The 22,544-nt window shown below is 39.6% G+C and overlaps 1 protein-coding gene across 4 annotated transcripts in view; it reads left to right on the forward strand.

The window, feature by feature from the left end:
• Positions 1-22,544, forward strand: part of TRPS1 (transcriptional repressor GATA binding 1) — a 222,402-nt gene that overhangs the window by 49,827 nt on the left and 150,031 nt on the right. For 3 of the 4 annotated variants that reach the window (XM_064442209.1, XM_064442206.1, XM_064442207.1), the window contains exons 4-5: positions 5,672-6,801; positions 14,714-15,317. In XM_064442209.1, coding sequence (XP_064298279.1) covers positions 5,672-6,801; positions 14,714-15,317 — 1,734 coding nt within the window. The remainder of the gene's footprint in view (positions 1-5,671; positions 6,802-14,713; positions 15,318-22,544) is intronic. The other variant, XM_064442210.1, reaches the window with a different exon arrangement.

Here is a 22,544-nt window from a genome sequence, read left to right on the forward strand (position 1 = left end):
CCTGGGAACATTCACTTGCTCTGTGACAGAAAGAAGCTATTTTAGCCTTCTTTCAGAGAGCAGTAGTCTACCCTCAAATTAGAGCATTCAGATGGGCAGTTTCTGTAGAACAACTGACATGATGTATATTCGCAGCCTTCAAGGCAAAGTTGTTTCTGTGTTAATATTCCTCATCTTTATGCCAGGGATATATGGTAGTGTTTGAACAGAGGTTAATGAAGAAAGTTGGTGAGACTAGTTATAGTCACGGATACATTTAAAGATATAAACTGCCCACAGAAATGATGAGAACTCAAAAAAAATAAGTTCCTGGGGAAAAAGGAAAGGAGCTATATTTTCTTCTCGTGTAAACCAGTGTGAGTTTACCTCAAAGTCTGTGAGGCTGTGTGAGTTTACAGTAGCCAAGGAACTGTCTGGTAATTTTATCTATACAGAGAGAGAATAGAAGGGATGGTGCTTCTTTTAGGTGCTAGATATTAGTCTGCTAGCATTAGCTAGCAAATGAAAGCTTTGCCTCTGTGTTCCTTACTTTTGTTGTTTTTGCACATCTGGTCTCCTGACATTAATTTAAGTCCTGTTATTGTTCTGTCACAGTCTTTGTTTTAAAAATACCTTTTAAATCCTAATGTCAAAAACTGTACTGGCTTCAATGGCAACAGAATAAATCTTAAGAAGAATACACTCATCTTCAGTGAATGTGACCCAACGGTTTGCTTTCTTGTTTTGGTAAATATGAATAGCCCAGAAAGCCAGGAGTTTGCCCTTAGTCTTTGCCTCACTTGTGTAACATAGTTGTTTCTACCAATAAGTTAATCACAGTATGGTAAATAGTTTTAAGAATGTACTCTGGAGATTATCCTAATTTTACATGCAGAGAGAGAGTGAGTGAGAGGGAGTGAATTATCCATAGTGGAGGTTAGAGAACTGGGTGGTGTTACACAAACTTGCATGAAAGCCAGGAATCTGTTCTGGCCTGTACAACATGAAGAAGTTCATAAATGTGGGATGGTTAAAATGTTCTGGATGCTATATTGCACAAAGCAAATGAATAAACAAGAGCATTAGAAAATATTTTAGGATTAGAAGATTAAGAGTAATTGGCAAAGGCAGACTGGATGGCTCAGGAGATTGGTAAGGGATCTGGAGCCTTTCACCTCCTGATTAGCCAAAGATGTAACCCAGGTAATCAAAAAAAGGGAGATTTATTAACGTTTGATGTTCCAATGCAGATGGTTGGTCTAGCTTCTAATCAGTGGTTGCAGAAGAAGCCAGGGGTCAAAGACAGCTTTACCCTGTGCATGTAAGCCTTGTGGTTGAATCTCTTACGTGGATATAGGCCACTTGTTTCTGCTGGTGGAATTGTCTTCATTAAATGCATGATTACAGGAGCTGTCTTCCTTGGTAATTTTTTTCAATTTCTGTAAGCAGTATTTGTAAACTGCTTCAGTGTAAAAAAAATTCATGATTGAACTTTGAAAAAGAGAGAGTAGGGTAGCATTTGGATCAAGGGCAGATTAAATATCGAAGACACTTTGATATTTACTGAAAGTACTGAAAGTATCTCTCCTTGTAGAAGTCCATCTATTACATGAAATCATTGGTTTTGGTCTCACTAATTAAGGTAATATAGACATATCTGTTGGAAACATACAGTGCAATTGCACAGCTTTGTTGAAGTACTTGCCAACGTGCTTTAGAAGGTACAACTTGAAACCTTGTCAATTATTGTGTTATCTTTTCTCCTCTTTCTGGCTATTTTCAGAAATGTGCGTGGTATATGAACAGAGCTTAGTTGTATTAGCACATGAACTTCATTCTTTGTGGTAAATTCTTTCCCAGTCTTCTAGATTTTGATAATTTTCCCCATTAATGAATGAATTTAATGATTAAGAGTTTTGAGTTTCAGGGAGTCTTACTGTGAAACATATTTCAATTTAATCCCAGACTGAGACATGGCTTTGAAGAGCAATTTTTGAAGACTGTCAGTGCAACCATCTCAAGTGCAATAATGGAGAACCCATTCTAATAGTCATCTTCCTCTATACAGCATAATAATACCAGCTATGCCATAACTGAGGTGCTGCAGGAGTAAGTGATAATCCCAAGGTCTCACAAGCAAGTGACAGTGAAAGAAAGAACTAAATCAGGTTTCCACAGTCCAAACAGATGCCTTGTATGTTAGGTTCCCTTTGAAAAGAGAATTATGAAGATTAATTTTCTTCTGTGCTTATTGAGGGAACTGTTGATCTATAGGTGCTCTTACATTTCCAGTGCAAGCTGTACCTATACTTGTGTGGCTGACACTAGTTATGTCAGCTGGCACTTTGCACTCCACTGCTGTAACAGAATTGCAGAATTTTAGCATTGCATTCGTTTAGTTTGTTCTTCTTTATGTTGGGGAGGAGGGTCTACGTAAGAAAATATAACAGTCAAGGCAAAGCAGGGGACTAGGTTCTGCTGGGATCAGAATGAAATGGGAATAAATGAAAGAAGCTATCATTTCTGATACCACACAGAATTGTGGATATTGATTTCTAGGGGGTGTGTGTGTGTATATATATATATATATTCTTTTTTTCCTCATTTCTCCTTCTCTTTCTCCTTCTCTTTCTCCTTTATTTTTCCTCTTTCTGAGGCAGGTCAGAGAGAGCAGGAGGTTAAGAACAATTACATACCCAGTGAAGGAGTTTAGTGCCTGTACATAGAGATATGATATGTAACTGAAAAATCTGAAAGTCAAGCCAAGACTTGAGCAGAGTGCATGAATCCAAACAGTTCTGCAAATGTGTAGGCTTCTTCCAAATTTGGCTGGCTGAAAGCTGAAACAGCTTCAGTTTATACTGTCACTTCAAGTGCTTCTCCTAGCCTTTTTGCATGGAAGCCAGTTTCTTCAGTTCTCTTTACCTGATGACCCCCAAGGAGTATTTCAGTACATTTTGTTATGTGTGAAAAATGGCTTTTGAGTGTAATAACATTAAGATGACCCTGTGTTACCTTTCACGTACATGCTCTCCTAATAGGACACACTATTTTGAATTGTGTCAGGGTAGTCAGGGAAATGCCAACCCAACAGCTGCTAATCAGTTACATTCCGGTGCTGTAAAGATTGTGTGTCCCCCATCATTGCAAGAGGTTAACACAAATAGTGTGAGAATACTTGGTTCTATTTTATTCTCTTGTGATGCATAGAAGGATATATCAGCATGGGACACAAATTTGCTATGTTGGCCACTAAGCAGGTTTAGCACAAGTTACAGAAACGATGTGATTTACAGTCCATTGTATAAAATGCTCGTACAAATAGTGTGTTTTTCCAGTGTTCAGAAATAAAAGTAATTAGCAATGAACAGCAGCTGGGAATATTGTCACTTGCAGTTTCTACAGAGGGTCTGCAAAATAGGTTTGTTATCTGTGAATGCACAGTTGAGAGTAATGGATGCATTTACTCATTAGAGCCACTTAAGGTAAAGCATTTTGGCCAGTTTTCCGTGCATGCATAGAACAAACATAAGTATCTAATTAAATGAGCAAAACCAGATCACCTTGCAACTTATGTAATCACACAGTGAGCTGCTGTTATTTTCTGTTTACCATTATTCCATCAGTGCTTTCTTTAAGTTGTCTTTCAACACCATTGAGACTTTGCACATTGAAATAACGCAGTGGATGGAGACCTGAAGTGCCAGATGATACTATGGAGCATCCCAAATCCCACCGTGTCAGTGGATCAGGCTCAGCATGGCTTTGTCTCCAGTTCTTCACAATAAAATGAATAAAATGAGATATCTTCAGCAGTACAGAAGATCTGTTAAAGCATCCCTCTTCCAAAGAACCTCTTAAAAACCAAATTCATAACTTGATACCAGAACTTGGGGCCCCAGTTTAAGTGAAAATGTTTTTACTGTTAAGTCCTAGCTATTTTGCTGCCCGATTCACCATTGCCTAAAGAGATATGTTTCCTAAACAAACAGAAAACAATTTTCAGTTTATTTAAGAAAAAGTTTTAACCAGCACATGGAAATTGTACTTTCTTTAAAAAAAAAAAAAAGAATTGGAGGCTGAATAGCAGCAGCTCACTGTATCATGGTTTAGCAACTCATTGACTCACTGTACATGTTCAATTCTGATGGGATACAAAGGATAGCATCTCATTCTCTGAGCTAAATGGCTAAAAGGCATTTATATTATATGCATTTAAAAATGTTTACATTTCATGCTTTCTGTATGTCTGAGTCTTTCTGTATGGTGGGATACTGAATGAGCAGTGATCACATGCTTTCTTTGTGGCACAGCTGTTGAGTAGAAGAAAAATAATTACACCATTTGCCTAGTGCATTACAACTGAATCCTGCAGAAATGTAGTAATACACTTACTGGTTGGGAGAATGGAAATCAGACCCTGTGTGGAAATTTTATATTCCCTGTAAGGGATCTCTTGGGTGTAAAAACTGAGAACACGGCACAAGGAAGCTTCCACCCATGTCCTTGATGTAGTGGTGTAGGCTGGATGATGGCAGAGGAGTAGATGTCTGGATTTTGGGTGTAAGGAGGAATTATCTTCTGGATGCTGTACACTGTTCAGGCAAAGAGGTAGAGCAATGGTGACATTTTTGTCAGGAAATTCTTTCTTTGGCCTTCAAACCAGTTGTACAGGAGCAGCAAATCTCCCCTGATGTCATGGGCAGGTGTGGTGCACTCCTGGGAAGGGCAGGCCTGCCTGCTATGAGAACACAGGGTTTAATAACATAAGCCCTGGAAGCCTTGTTTCCTTCCTGCAGACCATTTTGCTCAGAGATCATGAGAACAGTTAAGTAGACATACCTTTTCTTTTTTTTTTTTTTAATTAGTGATGTCATGGGCTTGGGTGTGGTGGGTTTCTTTGCCACATGCCATTTTTCTACTGTAGTTTTTCCATCCTTGTTTTACTAAATTGAGGTCTGCACATGAGAGGAACAGAAGATTTCCTTGGAGAATGTCTGCACTGAGTAATCTTTGAGAAAACCGCCTTTCATTTTAGACATCAGCCACTATGGCTGTGTTAAAAGGCATCCTGGCGGTTACTGGATACTCCTGTGGGAATGGTCTTTATAAGAATCGGTCACAGTCTGACCCAGCAAACTGAATTCATTATTTCAAATTTAATTTTTGTTTGCTCATATTTAGAAAGCATTGGACTGTTAAGCATGGATATGATTAAAACATGTAAGTGTATTGAAAGAAAAAGACTGAGGACCTGTTCTTTTGTTCCATACCTGGTATAGACTGCCAGCAAAGTTTCCTGTCAAAGTTTCAGGGGTATGGGAACTGATTATTGGATGTACTATCAATGCCATGATTTAGCGATTCAGGGAAGGAAGGAGTAGTTGTATCAGGGAATGCTGAGTTAAGATCACGTTGAGTACGTGTGCCTCAGTTTCCCCCAAAAATACATTTATTATTCATCTGGAATATATATTCAGCTATGTGAAACATTTCAAAATCTTCAGCAACAAATGCTAAATACATGAGGGTATGTGTATGATATCTCACTACATTAGTACAAATGAAAATGGTGGTGATGGTTAATGAAAGAGGCTTATGAATGAATTGCTCTTTCTTTCTTTTTTTTTCCTTCCTTGCTATTTGAATAAATATACAGTGAAGCTAAAATGAGCTTATTCTTTATTCACAGGTTACTTTAGGTGGAACCTTTATTGGAATTGGGCGGAAAACTCCAGATTGCCAAGGCAACACCAAGTACTTCCGCTGCAAATTCTGCAATTTCACCTACATGGGCAACTCCTCCACTGAACTAGAGCAACACTTCTTACAGACTCACCCAAACAAAATGAAAGCAGCCCTTCCCTCCTCTGATTCTGGTAAAACTTCAGAGAAAAACTCCAATAAATCCAGTCCTACTCTTCGACCATGTGATTCTGGAGACTTGGGGAAGTGGCAAGACAGAATCACTGTAAAAGCAGGAGATGATACACCAGTTGGATACTCGGTGCCCATCAAGCCAATAGATTCCTCTAGACAAAATGGTACCGATACAACCAGTTACTACTGGTGTAAATTTTGCAGTTTCAGCTGTGAATCGTCCAGCTCATTGAAACTATTAGAACATTACAGCAAACAGCATGGGGGAAGCCAGGCAGGAAGCCTTCACCCAGATCTGAATGATAAGCTTTCTAGGGGATCTGTCATTAACCAGAATGATCTAGCCAAAAATGCAGATGGGGAGTTAGTGACAAAGACAGAAAAGGGTGCGAGTGTGGCAAAAAAGAAAGACTTGACTAGCAAAGGAGCAGAGGACAGCATGGTGACAAGCTACAACTGTCAGTTCTGTGACTTTAGGTACTCAAAGAGCCATGGTCCAGATGTAATAGTGGTGGGCCCACTTCTCCGTCACTATCAGCAGCTACACAACATTCATAAATGTACCATTAAGCACTGTCAGTTCTGTCCCCGAGGCCTCTGCAGCCCAGAAAAGCACCTTGGAGAAATTACTTATCCATTTGCTTGCAGAAAAAGTAATTGTTCCCACTGTGCTCTCTTGCTTTTGCACCTGTCTCCAGGGGTGACAGGAAGCTCTAGAGTCAAACACCAGTGCCATCAGTGCTCATTCTCCACTCCCGACGTGGATGTTCTCCTGCTCCACTATGAGAATGCACATGAAGCCCAAGCGTCTGATGTCAAACCAGAAACAAACGCCCTGCCAGGGGCAGAGGGGCCGCTGACGCTCAAGGAGAACAAAGAACACTCATGTACCAAATGTGACTTTACCACCCAGGTGGAAGAAGAGATTTCCCGACACTACAGGTACAGTGAAGTTTCAAATGCTTAATGATAGGAGCCCAAACAAACAGCCCTCCCTTAGTTCCTTAATTAAATGTCACCGTTCCCCAGACATTTGAGGAAACTTGAAATCAAAATATGAATGCATATAGATATAAATCTTTACAGCCAGAGTCCAATCCAACATCCACTTTGTTTTGGAAAACCACCAACTAAGTCAGTGGATTTAATTATACATTTAAACCTGTGCAAAGAAGAGGGAGATTTGGATTTGTGTGCAGATGCTGAAGTTCTAACATATTTGAGGTCTGGTCAAGTATTTTCCACCCAGAATCGTTTAGGTACTATTTTAGTTTAGGCTTTTTACCAGAAAGCTGGCATCTTCATTCAGTAGGGGAACACAAATGGCTTTACTTTCCAAGATAGACTATGAATCCTTTCATGCTCCGTAACAGTGCTTCAATATACTACCTTTTTGTAGTATTTTCCATTCCCAAGTCCAGCAATGCAATAATTAGTTTAAGAGCATTCCACTGCTGTTTTGGTGTTGGTTTCACACTGGGAGCAGACACTCTTTTGTCTGTTGATGTCATCCCCCAAGATCCTTTTGCAGATGCTTATTTTCATGTTGCTGGTTTACAGTGTCATTCTATTTATTTTAAATGCTAATGTTCCTATTTGGAGGTGGATGCAGCCAGTCTCCTGACTCAGTCTGACACAATGTCATGGTGGCAGCCAACTCCCTGCTAAACTTCTTGGGTCAGTTCCTGGGCTGTTGTAAACTGGCAGTCCAGTTTACATCAGAGGCGGAGCTGGCTCTTAGGCTTTGTGAAGAGCAACAGTTATGTGCTGCTGCAAAAGCGATGTTAAATATTAGAAAATCATGCTGAATATGTTAATAGTTAAGGCTAATGCGTCAACAACAACGGAAAACTCAGTATCTATCTCATCTAAAAGATCTTTGCATGGAAGCCAGCTAGAATGAAGACAAAAGAAGATGCATTTTCAAAGCTAAAGCTTTGTTAAAAGCTCAAGAAACTGTGCCACGTTTAATAGATTCCAAGACATCCAAAATTAACAAAGGCAGACTGGGGCATGATACTTTAATAGAGATTAAAGCTGGGGGCATCCAAATGTTGCCCAACAGAGGGCTGCATTGGCAATGTATCAGGAGTCTATTTAAGAAAAAAAAAAAAAAAAAAAGGAGCAGATTGCTCATCTTTAATTTGGAGCTAGGGCCCACGGAGGATTCAGGTCCCAGCATGCAGTGCCCCATTTTTGATCCAAGTGGGCCTGAGGGATGTTGTGCGGATTAATTAGTTAATGTTTGTAAACTGCTTTGAAGATGAAAAGTGGTATCTAAGTTCCAAGCATTATTATAGCAGCTTTGAGCCATGCTGTAGAACTCCATAGGCAGCACTTTGTCCGCCGCTGGGGCATGGCATGATCTTTTTTTAGTGGTTAAATAACTGGAAGATTGAAATGGCTCCTCGACTGAAAAAAACCACTTTTATTTTGCTGCAGCTGGTAATTTAAGTTTTAACAAGCACGCCTAGTTAAAACCTTTTTCCCAAGGAAAGGAGAAGCCATGACTTTCAAAATTAAGTGCTAAGTCTGAGACGGGGTAGCAGTAGCTTCTCCTCTGGAGGACTCAGCACCCTGTGGCTCTGGCAGTTGTCACAGGGAACTGCGCTTTGGAAAATCAAGAGATACACTTAGGTGCTGGAATCTCAACTCATTTGTCTAAAATTAAGCTATTCTGTTTAAGACACTGGAACAATATATTTTGTTAAACCTTCAATCTGTGACAGTATTGAGTACTCTGAGGATGTTGTATAATTAACGCGAAGTACAACATCCCCATAACTGCCAACTTCTTTCCGTTTCTCCTGCCCACCCCCCTTTTTAAATGTGAGTTTGATTTCTTTTCTACGTGTGCTGCTGCTGTTTTCCCCCGCTGTGCATCTTCTCTGAAATCACAGAAGTTAGTTCACTTTGTGGTAGGTGCTCTGTAACGGCAAACACCAGCAGGTTTTATTGCTTTTCTATGCATAACATAGTTTTCACTCTATTAAACTAAAACAAATGGAAAGAGAGACTTTGGGGGGCATTATAGCTTCTATTTTTATTATTGTTAACAGGCCTCTTTTTAATAGAAGTTCTGCATGCATCGGATATGTATTTTCTTCCCCTTTTTGTATTTTATGAACTAAAGATACTGAATAGTTCAGATTTAAAAAAGGAGAACATCTATAAAACAGTATTGTTAGGGGGTTATGTGACACACAGAAACATGCTGATGTGGAGTCAGATCACATCCTAGCTGGCCTTCTCTGTAGCTTCGTCAGAGTTTTATCTCAATAAAGCCATTATGTATTTCTGATGTATTTAAAATGCTATACATGCACATATATATTTAAAACCTGTCCATTTATATAATAAGTTGCTGAATGGATCTAATGGTAAACATAATACTAAGTGTTAATGTGGTGGCAGAAAGTGTTCTGCCATCCACATATTTAAGTTTACCCTTGACAATCTGTGAGTATGAGAGCTGGCTTTAGACTTTACTTCCATATTTTGGTGCATGTAATTTTTTGTCTGCATTTTTGATTATTTTCGTTTTTGAGTTACGTGCCTGAACAGCATCCTTAATTTCTTTTTTATTTTGGTTCCTTTTGGCTCTACATCTACAATTTCTCTGTGTCTGCTAGATAAAAATGTTCTGTGTCCCAATATTATTCCTTTTCAGCCATGTATTTGAAACAGTATTAGAATTTGCAAAAGTGGTTGTCTCCAAGTTTTCTGTCTATAGAAACATGTACTTATACCTAACACTCATTCAGTATTTCTTGACATGTTATTTGAGAGCTGTTCAGTTAAATTTGAAGTTAATGAATCACATGGCTCTTGAGTTTACTTGTATTTAAACCTCACTAAAATGTGCTTACTCAAATAAATCCCCAGAAGGTTTATTGGCCTCCATTTTCTACTAATTCTGCTACTACTCATTTTCCATTATACCTCTGAGGAATCAGGTACTCTTCATGTTCATTGCGATGCTCAGTTTTTGCTCAAAACTGCCTGGTATTCTGATGAGCTAACAGATGCCAACACTTGTAATTTAGATAAAAATCATACTGAGTATTTGGGAAAATTTTGCGTGTCGGATCTCTTAGTCTAGGGATTATTTTCCTGCTTGCTCCAAAACAATTCTTAAATTCTAGTTTTTTTATTAAAAATGAAAGATGCTTCTTGCAGAAGTGTGTTTTTTTTTTTTTTTAATTTTGCTAAAAGATGTGGGAGAACAGTGCATTTTCTCATTATTGCAAAAATTTGAATTTTTCATGTAAAACTTTGGTAAAAAACTTTGACAGAAAGCATTTGATCAGTACTAGTAGTAATTAAAAATGCTATGCTGAAAAATGCTCTAAGCTTCTTTTAAAAAAAGTATAGGGTAGTGATTGATTAAACGACTGCAAAATATAAAAAGAAAATAGACTCAAATGAAATATAAGCTTTGGCAATCATGTAGAATAATTTTTCTAGTAAACAGATTATTATGAAAATGTGGATGGCAGCAGTTACGTAGGGTTCTTTTTAGAAATTAGTTTTGTGTTAATTTCCAATTAAATAATTCCTTACCTCGTAAAGATAAATGGAGTAGAGGGGTAAAAGGCAGAGGGGGACTCGGGGCTCGTGCCTCCCCAGCGCCAGGGCTGCACGTGGGGACAGGGTGTCAGGACAGGGGTGTCGGGGCTGCCCCCTCGCACTGTCAGGCAGCAGAAGCTGGAGCAGGGTCTTAGATGTGCAGCTTATGGAAATGTGGAGCCTTTGGGACACTCCCCAGAGAAGCCAACCGAGGGCAAAAGTGTAAATTGAGGCCCACCAGCTCCAATTTTCTCGGCAGAGCAGGAGCCTTCACTCACTGAACAATAGCAGCAGCTGTGGGGACCTTTTCCATCCTCCTGACACCTTAATTCACTGCTCTGAACTTGTTTGCTCTTGCCAATGGCTTTTGCTCTCCTTTCATCTCGGCCTTGCTCTCTGCTCTGCCCGTTCTCCTCCCCTTTCTGACCCTCCGCTGAATTCTCTTGCTTGCTTTCTTTGCTGTCTTTCCTTCTGAATATTTTCTGCTCCCCACAAGCCTGAGTACAGCACCCATCCCAAAAGTAAACTTTCTTATAAGCCTGTTTCTTAATGAGAAATACTAGTAATTATTATATTCATAATGAAATTCAAAACATGCAAAGAGAATGGAAGTGATATGACAGCCATACCTTCATCCAGAATATTTTCTATGCCCTAGAGCCTAGGAATGTCTTCAGGTAATTTAAAAAAAAAGTACTTGTTTTGTAGAGGATGGTGTTTTGTAATACTTCAGACTAGTTAGAAGTATTTCAACAAGACTTAATTAACAACTGGCTAGTGACAGGAGTATCACAGCCTATTAGAAAGCTCAAATAAAGAATATTAAATCCATCAAAAAACCCCATCTAATCTCTCCAACTTCAGCATTTTGCAAGGGAAAATCCTTATATCTTGCAGCACCCAATTCAGGTACATTTTGGTACAAATAAATAACGATAGGATTTTATTAAGTTGTCAGAACGTAATAGTGCCACCAAGGTTTGGCCCGAATTCCATGACATTTAATCTTGGGATTGGGCCATAAATGTTTTAATGTCCATGAATAATCAGGTCTTTGATTTATTTTGGAGTGAAAATAATAATGCTAAGTGACATCAATGGATGGGATGACATTGCCATCCCAACACCACATTCAAGATAATGCCAGTTAATGGCTTGAACCTGCTGTTAGTTTGCTTGAGTGGTGTAAAAGCAAGATCACAAAAGGGAGAATGCTGTTTCCTTCTTCATTTACATCGCTTTCTTCCATAACTGAGATTTTCCTCAAACATCTCTCCTTTGATCCACTGTATACCAATACACTGTATTGCACCTGATGAATTCAGAGTTTCAGGTGGTGTAACCGTGGTTTAGCTGTAAAGTGTAACTTTCAGGTAATGCACAGGAGTGCTTATTGTGTACTTTTCAAATTGGAATTTTAAAAATTTTGTTGCTTAGCTTTGGGGAGCTTTGTGCACAAATCTAGGTGTAACTTGGGCCTTTAGAAACATGGGGTAGGTTTAAATTCTAGTTTAAAAAGATATCAAACGTTGCCAACTTGTTTCCTTGATTGCTATCAGGGTGGGGTGAAAACAGTCAGAGATGATAACATTTTCTTTTTATGCCTTGTTCTGGGAAAGAAAAAATGTCCAACTTTCAAAAGTTCTCTAATAGCTGATGATAGTTACTATTTTTTTATTTAAGACTGTGACTTACACTGGGCAGTTCCAAACTTTAGCTTACTTTTCGGAGCTTGGGGATGGAACAAGATACAGGACAAACCCATGTGAAGTATGAAGATTTATAATGTCGATGGCAGAGATTACTTTTTAATGCATACTCGAAAAGTATATGTCCTGAAAAAAACCACCCTGCTGGGTTACTATCTACCCAAATCAGTCCTTGTCTTTTCCATATCACAGTGCCTATCACAGTCTCACAGAAAAAATGAAGGAATGCTTATATGACTCTCTTTGAATCAATTGTAAATAATTTAAAGGAACAAACCTTTAATGTAATAAAGGTGATTTTAGCGGGGCCTCAGCCATGTAGTTACAACTGCATCTAATATTCGGCATTTATTTGTGGCCTCAGAAGTGTGGTACTGCTCCTGTGGTGTATATCGCTCCTGATCAAAAACATTTAGCCAGCGTGGAAGGGAGAAAAAAAAAAAACAGATAAGTTAGGCAGAAAAAGATCAGCTGTTTGGAGGTGTGATATCTGTAGATGAGAGCCAAGTTAGGAAAGGGGGTTAGCTATTGAAATAGCCAAGTTAAACAAGAGACACTTAGGGCTAAGTAGCCTCCCAAAGGATTGATAAATTTTCACATGGGGAGTGTATGTGGTTGAGCCATTAGCCCCAAATGGTGTCTTGTTTAACTTGGCTTTTAAGATAACTAGCCCCTGTCTAACTTGGACTTCCCTGATGGTATCCCACCTTTACAGGGCTGACCCTCTTTATAACTTGGCTTTTTGTGTTTGTAAAATGGTTTTGATCAGATAGCACTCTCTCTCTCTCTCTTTTTTTTTGTTCTTTTTTGTTTCAGGAGAGAATTAAGCTTGGTTTAGAAACAAATTAAGTTGCAAGAGAGAATATATTAGTGTCGCATTGAGAGACAAGCTGATTTTAATAAAACACAATTGTAGAATGAAGAAAAAGGAACACAGCCAGAACAGGATTTTAACCCACAGCTTGCTCTCCCACAAGTAGATTTTGTTGCCGTAAGGCTATGTGGAGAATAGCTGACTCTATTTTTTGCATAACTGAACGAGCCCATCTAGTCCCCTAAAGTTAATATAAATACAGAAAATGACAAAAAGAAAACTGATATTGCACAAGGGCTAAAAAGCTTGAATCTGAATGTGTACTCATGTGTGCGTGCTGACACAATTGCAAGAAAATCAGACAATGTAAATAACATATGGTTTGTTTTTCCAACAAAAGAAAAAGAAGGAAGACAAAGGGGTTTAATAAGTTTGGCAAGTTGTCCCTGCTAAACTGTAATACTCTAAAAGGGACATTTTGTATATCATTCCAGTTCTACAGATGCACCAAGAGCCAAATCCTGCTCTTACCGAAGTCAATGGGAGTTTTGCCATTGACTTCACTGAGACTAAGATTTGGCCTCAGAAGAATTAATTCTAACCGTTGGAGTTGTCAGGGCAGTAACAGATTTCTCGTACAAGTTTTGTCCTGTGTGGATAGCGAAAGGCTCGTTTTTTAGCTTGGCTAAAGATGCTGTTGTGACTGTGAATGCCTGGGGTGTGGATGTGTGAGTGTGTCTGTAGGGAGAAGCTTTTGCAGAGTTATGTACAGTTTGATGAAGGGCAGGGACAGTATTTTACTCTGCACTGGGACGAGGCCGGGCGCAGCGGGGCCTGGAGCCTCATGGAGGGCTCTGACCGCTCCTGTGCTATAAACAATTATCCATAATAGCATTAGAGAGCTCATAAACAGTGTTCTGTTCCTATGATAGATACAGTAAATGGGTAGCATGTTGTTCTCATGTAGCAACATATGCTTTACATAATTTAGTAATGCAATAGTTTATATAAGGTTTTAGAATAAAACCAGGAAGGCGCGTTATTCTACGCTGCTCCACAGCTCGTACCCAAGCATTTCTGTATTTGACAGGAAAACACATCATGTACTGACACAGCCAACTATTTTGCTTTTTCTTTAGAGCAGCATCTTTTGAAGTTATGTTAAAAAGTCCATAAAGAGCAAATAAGTACTGTCTGTTGGGTACAACCTTCTGTCCTTTGGTGTATTCTTATTTGTAAGTTAAGCAGAGCTCCCTTCAAAATCATCTTTGTCAACCAAAAAGTATATTAAATTGGTAGAAAACAAAGAAATTTAAGCATTTGAACTTTCTAGCATAGATATATGTTGTACAAGGTGGTTTTTTATACAAAGTGGTTTTTTATACAAAGAAAACTATCATTTTCTAACTATTTTTGTTTGAAAAAATGTGTTACTTCAGTGTTTCTACCACAATAGAAAGTGAAAAGTGTATTGCAGCACACTGAAGAGGAAAAAACACAAAACCCCATTGAAAATTATATGAAGTTTAGAATAGTGCAGCGGAGTGTGAATGAGCAATATGAGGTCATTGCAAAGCATGGGGGGAAAAAAACAGCAGGATTTTTTCCCATATTGTATAAGACACCAAAGTAAACCTGCTTGCCTTAGAGGGACTCGTACTGTAAGTTCCATTTATTTTCTTCATCTGGGTAGGTAGAACCACTGTGAGAGGGAAGGCTGAGGGGAGGCTCTCACGTTAATACACTCCTCATTTTCTTCCAGGAGAGTACACAACTGCTACAAATGCCGTCAGTGCAGCTTCACAGCTGTTGACACTCAGTCACTACTAGAGCACTTCAACACTGTGCACTGTCAGGAGATGGACGTCACTACAGCCAATGGGGAGGACAGTCATGGCGTTTCATCTATCAAGGAGGAGCCAAAAATTGACCTCAAGGTCTACAGTCTGATTAATCCGGACCCCAAAATGGGGGAGGCTGTATCTGACAGCACAGTGAAGAGGGAAAAGATAGAAGATAAGGAAGTGCTCAAGGAGAAAGGTTGGACTGACAGTCCCAGTGATGATCTTCGCAACGTGACCTGGAGAGGAACAGACATTTTGAGGGGGAGCCCGTCATACACACAAACCAGTCTAGGCTTATTGACCCCAGTGTCTGTTGGCCAAGAGCAGCCAAAGCCTTTAAGGGATAGTCCAAACGTAGAAGCTGCCCATCTTGCACGGCCCATTTACGGCTTGGCGGTGGAGAGCAAGGGCTTCCTGCAGGGCGTGCCGGCCGGAGCGGCGGAGAAAGCCGGACAGCTCACCCAGCCCTACCCTGGATCCGGGGACAGCAAGACAAAGGACGAATCACAGTCCTTATTACGGGTAGGAAGCTCCTTCTTTATTTTTTTTTCTCGCTTTTTATGACTACATATCTGTTATATTTAATTAGGCATGCAAATGATTTCTTCAGTTCCAGAGTAATGTGGTCGCATTTTTTTTCATGCATGGAAAAAAAATAAAGACAAGGCTTAAAGACTCAAACTTGTAGAGCTAAACTGGCAGCTAAATGTTCCGAAGTGTTTGCATAAACCAATGTATATATTGATGTAGTATGAGTACACAAGTGCTTCTGCTTTTGCTGTTTAGCTCTGATTGAATTTTCTTTAATCATTCCTGCTAATTGTGCAGGTTGATGATGCATTTGAAGAAGGAAGGTTTAGAACCCCAGAAGGCTGCACATCTGTTACACTAAAACAACTAATCACCTCTTAAATTTTGTGGTGGTGTGACAGTTCACACTTAAGCAAGATTTTACATTATTAAATATCTAAGAATATGAAACCTGAGTTAAATATTAATAAAAAGTAACCTCTTTTTTTTTTTGTAAAGCAACATAATTATATATCAATTTTGACACTTGTCTGGTTGCCTTGGAAGCAAAAGAAAAAGAAAAAAGAGAAAAAGAAGGAGCTTGGGTGGTAAGAAAAAGAGAATATTTGTCACACCAGATAATATCAATTCTGTCTTCTTTTTTTTAAACAAAAGGACCTATATATAAGGCACTTCCCCTTCCATCAAGGTATGCTTTTCCCACTGTAGAGAAATCTGAGGTTAGAAAAACTCTCAAATATTGATGAGCTGAACAGGGAGACAAATAAATGCCTTTCGCCTGGAGTCATCGCTGTATGTTTTCAGGTGCTGCTCCCTGTCTGAACTTCTAGAAACTTGTTACAGGTGCGGTCAGTCCGCAAACAAACCTCACTAGAATGGAAGAGTTGATCAGCTATTTTTCTTTATTGTCTTCTATAAGAACATTTATAACCATAGCATCCATTACTGTAAGAGTGAACAACATGCCAGAGGAAGACAAAAGGCAAGATAAATATGTTATTCCATGGTCTGCTGAGATTATACATAGGTATATCTGTCTCTGTATAAAAGTCTTACAAGCTCTTTTTAAATTAAGTCAGTGGTCTTAAAAATATTGCAGTTATTCTAATTATATAACAATGTGTCTGTCACTTAAAGCCTGCATGCAGTTTAGGGGGACCAGTCTTTTGTACCTTACCGGTCAGGTATACTTATTGTTGTCAGATTTTAAGTGTATGAGAAGCAGTTATGGTTTGGCAGGTTCCCTGTTGCAAACCTGGGCGTGTGCTCACTGTGAATGGCAGGATTATATTTCTCTCCTCCCTTTGAAAATTTGTATAAAAATATATACATATATCCAACTATCAGTAGGATTCATGCTGTGCATATGATGCTAGTCACATTCGGCTTCAGTTGTCATAGTGGCTCTTACCAGTGCACAGACATATTGACCAGAGGGGGCCAATTTCTACACACAACGGTTCTATTGTGGTTTATAAGAATACAAATAATTTTAATTTATTTTTTGACTACTAAAGAATGAAAAAACCTAAACAAAAGTCTGCAAAGGGATGTGGTAGTATGCAGAATCACCTTTATAAAAGTCTAAATTTGCTTGGTAGCTGGAGCCTAAAATCTTAGTAAGCGGTTATGCTAGCAGTTTTAGCCATTGGTGAATATAGAAGGGGAAACTACACTGGCTGCTTGTTATGCCCTTTTTAAAAATAAATTCAGACACTTTTTAAAAGTCTTTATGCAAAAGCATTAATATATTTTTTCCCCCAAATGAGTGTTTTTATCACTTCGGAAATATTTTGAACACTTCTGGATATTCAGAAATATGAAGTTCCTGTAATTTCCATGGTTTTCTGGGGGAAAAAAAAAGATCTTATTTTTGTATATTAACAGTGTACATAAATTAGTTCCTTGCATTTTTAAATGTATACAACTCAACTTTGCTTTTATAAGGTTTGTAAAAGAATTTATTAGCGGATTAGGTCTATACTGGCTTGTGAAACCACACCAACACCCTTCAAAGTGGAATTACTTTTGTGTACACCTTTAGCTGCTTTGCTCTTTGAACTCTGTTGTGCCAAGGACTTGTTTGTCTGGGTCTTTTCCTTAGTTCTAATATTTTAATTTTCACTTTTCTTCTTTGAAAATCGGGCAAGTTGCCTTTGTCAGTTTGAAGTATTTAAAAAAAAGGGAAGGAGGTTAACTTTCTACATCTGCTGAACAGAGTCCCTAATCATGTATATTTCATCACTATTGATGGATAGGGGAAAATAGTGAGAATTCAAACTTCTTGAAGGTAAGGGGTGATCTGAAGGATAGGAGATGGTGGAAGATGAAGGAGTGTGATTCCATGAGTGATATTAATTCCCTATTCCCCTGGATCTGTGAAAAAGATCATAGAAACCTAACTCCTTTATATTGCTCTTGATTTAGTTTTCTGTAGACAGAGTTACGAGATTCAGTACTGGGGCCAGGAAGAAAGAAGTGTGATGGTCAGATTGACCAGTGGGAACTTAGTGTCGGGTATTATCTGACATACATATATGTTATATGTACGCCTGGAAGCTCACTTGGCGCAGATAGAGTTAGAAATCGTTTAGAAAAGAACTTCCCTTCCATTCTGGAAAAAGCTAATTTTTGTAATCTTCTGAGATAAAAAAATACTCCATATTGTTAGGCAAATCGCTCATGCAAAATACTGAATCCTGGGATGAGTGGTGACTAGGAAACAAAACCTATAATAAAATCACTGTGGACACCTTCATTCCCCCCCCCCCGCCCCCCCCGCCCCCCAGTTGTCACAGAGGAAGCCAAAAATTTGGGCTTACTCAGTGAATAAACGCTGTGAGAAATGGACTGAAAAAGAGTCTAACACATCCCTTTGGTTGTACTGGCTATTCAGTATTTATAAAGTGGTTCTGCTTATTACAAATGATTTGTAATGATTTGACAGTAGCAGTAATACCATGTGCTTTTAATTTTTTAGTTCTCTCATGAGTGGGGGAAGGAGGAGGGGAGATCATGTTTTTCACATTCTTTTTCCTAAAGATAGAGGTTAATACTGCAAGTGGGTTTTCTAGATGCCGAGTTGAAGAGTGATTAGCATTTTAATAAAATATCAAAGACGATACAGATCAACTGGGGAAGGGGTGAAAATCTACCACTGCCCACAGAAATCCCTAATGCCTACAGGATAATTGTAAACTTTTGGAAATTACATGTTTTTCAGCTTTGCATGTTGTGTAAGCCGTTTATATGCCGCTTTCTTGCATTCCTTCCATGCATGATGGACATGTTCCCTCCCCAGTCTCTGTGCTGCAGTAGATTATTCACGGGAGTCATTAGGGAGGGATTTCTATTCTTTTTAACAGCAAAAATCCTGAATTGCTTGTGACCTTTCAGGAGCTGGGGATGGTGCAGTGGCGATAGCTTGAGCTCTATATGTGTGCAAGCACACATGTGCAGTGGATGCACCTTTTTCCCCATGAGCACTTCCAAGCTGTGTGTATGTAACAGAATCTTTCTCAGGGGCTTGGTACACTTCTGTGAGTAGCTTTAATTTATTTTTCTTATTAACACGTTTCCAGCAGCTGTACTTACAGCAAATTGGTATGTTTTGCAAATGGGAATTACAAAAAACTTACCTCAGCGTGGTACAATGTAGACATTATTTCTGCTCTTCCTTAGAGTAGCTGATTTTATAGTTTAAAGATTTGTTGATACTGGAAGGTCTATTGAGATGCAAAAATGTTCCTTTTTTTTGGGTAGCACATTGGCAGCCAGCGGACTCCAGGCCAGGCAGATTGTTTAATGCTTTGACAACGCAGATCTTGGACAGCAGGAACTTTTTGCTAAACTGATTTTAAATGAAGTGTCCTGTTTTGGTATGTGTGGACACTGCAGAACAAAGTTTTCCACAAAATTGGGAATTGCAGCCTGACCCTTCAGACCTATCCACAGACCTAGTTAACCCACCTAAAGGTGTTGGTAAATACTGCTGCCTCGCATCGTGGTTTAGCCGATGCAGATCCAGAATAGCACAGATCAGTGTGTCCCGCCGTGCTGCATAGACGTGAAGGCAACAGGGAGATGCCTGTGTATTAATCATAATTCATGTAACGGGGGGATTTGTGTGCTGTCAGAGGGAGAGAGATTGTCAGATTATTGCAAAGGTATGGGTGATTTTTATCAAAGGCAGACTGCAGGCTGTCTTGTTAAATATCTAACTGAAGTTATGTTAACCTTTGCTATGAGCTTTGCATACGGGGCAAAAGATAAGATCAGCTTTTCTATTTAATCGAGATTATTTTGCACCATAATGATCAGACTGTTTGCATGCTACAAGAATTCTCGGTGGTTCAAGAAAGTTTTGATTGACTTTAAGAAGAGTTATTTTCTTTCTGTCTGTGATATTTACACTTCTGATATTTCATACAATGTTCTGTCTAGAGTTGGTTATATGGCTTTAAATTTTGGGGAGGCAGGAAATCAGAAAACGTTATTTCCCCTCTCCCTGTTTTGCATTCTCCTGTGTGGCTGATTGACAGAGCTCATTTTGAAATTAGCAATGGGTATGTATGTGTCATTAAATTTACATACAATTGATTTCACATCAGTGTAGTAAATATCAGACACAAACCGTAGTGGTAAATCATTATTTCTCATAAAGTACTGACTCCTGCTATCCACAGAGTTAAATGCAAGATAGCCACAAAGCAGTGGAACTGCTGAACTGGCCTTTGTGATTTCCAAAAGACTTCTCTAAACATTCAGTGCGTGGCCAGAAGGATAACACCTTTGAGGTAATACCTGCCTCTCTGATGTTGGTAGAAGTATCGCTGCTGCCTTTAGCAGGAGCACAAGGAACAGCTCTGGAAAGTTCAAACAAAGAGAGTGGGATCTTGGTTTACATGTGACTTTTTGGTGGTTACTGCAGGGTAATAGATGGGAGTTTCTGTGAGCTTTGGCATTGTGTCCCACTTCCAGGCACCTTTTAATAGCAACATCTCAATGGCATATCTACAGAATTAAATGTAATGCATATAATTGTATCATACATCTTATATTTAAGTTGGTGGAGGTCTTGGATGCTGCATCTCATCTCTCAGCCACTTTGGGAAAGAAAAAACCAGCCCTTTAAAGAAGAAACATCTGAAATAGTTTCTCTGTAGCTGCATCTCATTTTTTTCCCATTTCCTCTGACTCTGTTAGAGATCTTTCAGGAAGTATTTATAGTCAAGGCCATTCATTGCCATACGGGTCCTCTAATTAGCTGAGGAGAACTCAGCAGGCACTGTGTCTTACGAATGCACAGAGCTCTGTCAGGTCAGAGGGTTGCCAAACTCTTTCGGTTTTTTTAGAAGCACCTGTTTCCACAAGTCTCTGCCTGGGGAGGCAGTGGGCTACTTTTTAAAATATAACTACATCCTGGAAAACGGCAAGAATCCCCCGACAAGGAAAATGAGAAAATAAAGTTAGGACTTAAAGAGAAATGGTTTTGAAGCATTGGTTTTCCTGCACAAAACCAAGGCGGGTAAAATCCCCGAGCTGGTGAAGGGCTTGCAAATGAAGCAAAAATAACTTTCTGAAGGTTTCAAGTAGTTTAGAAACAAACATGTACTTGGCTGCTTTTAGTAACTACTGGAACCAAACCCACAAGAAATTGAATGTTTTGCATTACTCATCCTGACAGAGTGATCAGATAGGACTAGAAAGTAACTTTTAGAAAAATGTTAACCTGCCCAATTAAAGGCATGTTTCTGGTTTTTGTGTGGGGTGTGTTTGTCATGTGGAGAGACAACCCCACCTCATGCATGTTTACCCACCCGTCAGTGCATATTTATTTATTTATTTATTTATTTGCTTCTCCCTTTTACGAAATGCGGTTTAGAAGAGAATTAAATGATAAAATCATTATTTGGGTGGGGCGCGGTAATAATGTAAAAGGGCAGCAGCTACGTCAAAATCCTTGATGAAAAGGTGAATCAGTATGTGGAACAAAGGGCTCTGGAGATCGGTACAGGCCCCCGGGCTGCTGCGTAAGCAGCAGGATTTATTGAAGTTGCTATGATCAATAACAATGATTCAAGCAGGGAGAACCGAGATAATTCTTGATTTAAAACAAGCTGCTTCATTTGGATAGGAGAGATGGTAATGAAGATGAGAACAAGAGAGTGCTTTCTTGTATTGAATCAAGTGGCCAAAACAGATTGACAGTCAGTGCCAGATGCAATTGTATTACCTTTACCTAGTTTGGGTCCGAGAACCTCTTTTGTTCTCTCTGGGCCGGTATTTGGTGTCCCAGCATCGGTGGGAGTGAGAAGAGGCAGCACACCGTTGTCACCTGGATGCTGCGTGCCGGCACCAGGGCCTGGCTTTGCTGGGCGAATGTCTCCTGGGTGCTTGAGGCAGCTGCTCTGTGCCGTCGGCGCTGCGGGGAATGGCAGTTATTGAACTTGGTGTGAGGGTGGGAGTATCCTTGGCACCTGGGTACAGCTCACCCTGGCAGCCCCCGCCGCTCTGGGCTGGGGCACAGAGGGACCCCCGGCACTGTCCCCCAGCCTGAACAGGAGCCCCTGGCATGGGGCAGTGTGAGCCAGAGCCTCCCTTTCCCTGGAGTGAGGCTTGGAGGTCCCCTTCCAGCTCAGCCCCTCTGCGCTACCGAGCCGCCCTTGCTGACATTGAAAACAGCCCAGTCCTGCAGCCCTTATTTACACCCCCTTGCTCCAAACCGGACACACTGAACCAGGAAACGTTATTTCTCTAGGTACGACCAATCCTGGTAAGCAGCTGGGTTTTTTTACTGTCTTCAAATACATTCCTGAATTATTTTTTTTAAATTGTGCTCACAGTGAATGCAGCTTGGTTAAAGCAGCGTCAGGGTATGGAGCACAGCTGTGGGCACTGCAAAGGCAAACACCGCAGCAGCAGCTCTCTCCAGTCTAAACAATTCTGAGAACTGTCAATGGGAAGCCTTGTTTAACCTGGGAAGTAAGTAAACTGGGAAGGAAGTCGTGCAATGACTAATTTCAATAATTAGCTGAGCTTCTCCCAAGTTTCAAGAAGTTAAGTGCAACTATAACCGTTATACAGCCCTATTATTGTTTGGTATTGCTAGTAGTACTCAGCATTAGATTCTATACCTGCAGTGAAATGGAAGCTTCAGTTATGTTTAGAAGCGAAGGATAATATTTGCCAAACGGGATCCAATAGGAAACACACATT

This window comes from Phalacrocorax carbo, chromosome 2, assembly GCF_963921805.1.
Source record: "Phalacrocorax carbo chromosome 2, bPhaCar2.1, whole genome shotgun sequence".
NCBI classification, from domain to species: domain Eukaryota; kingdom Metazoa; phylum Chordata; class Aves; order Suliformes; family Phalacrocoracidae; genus Phalacrocorax; species Phalacrocorax carbo.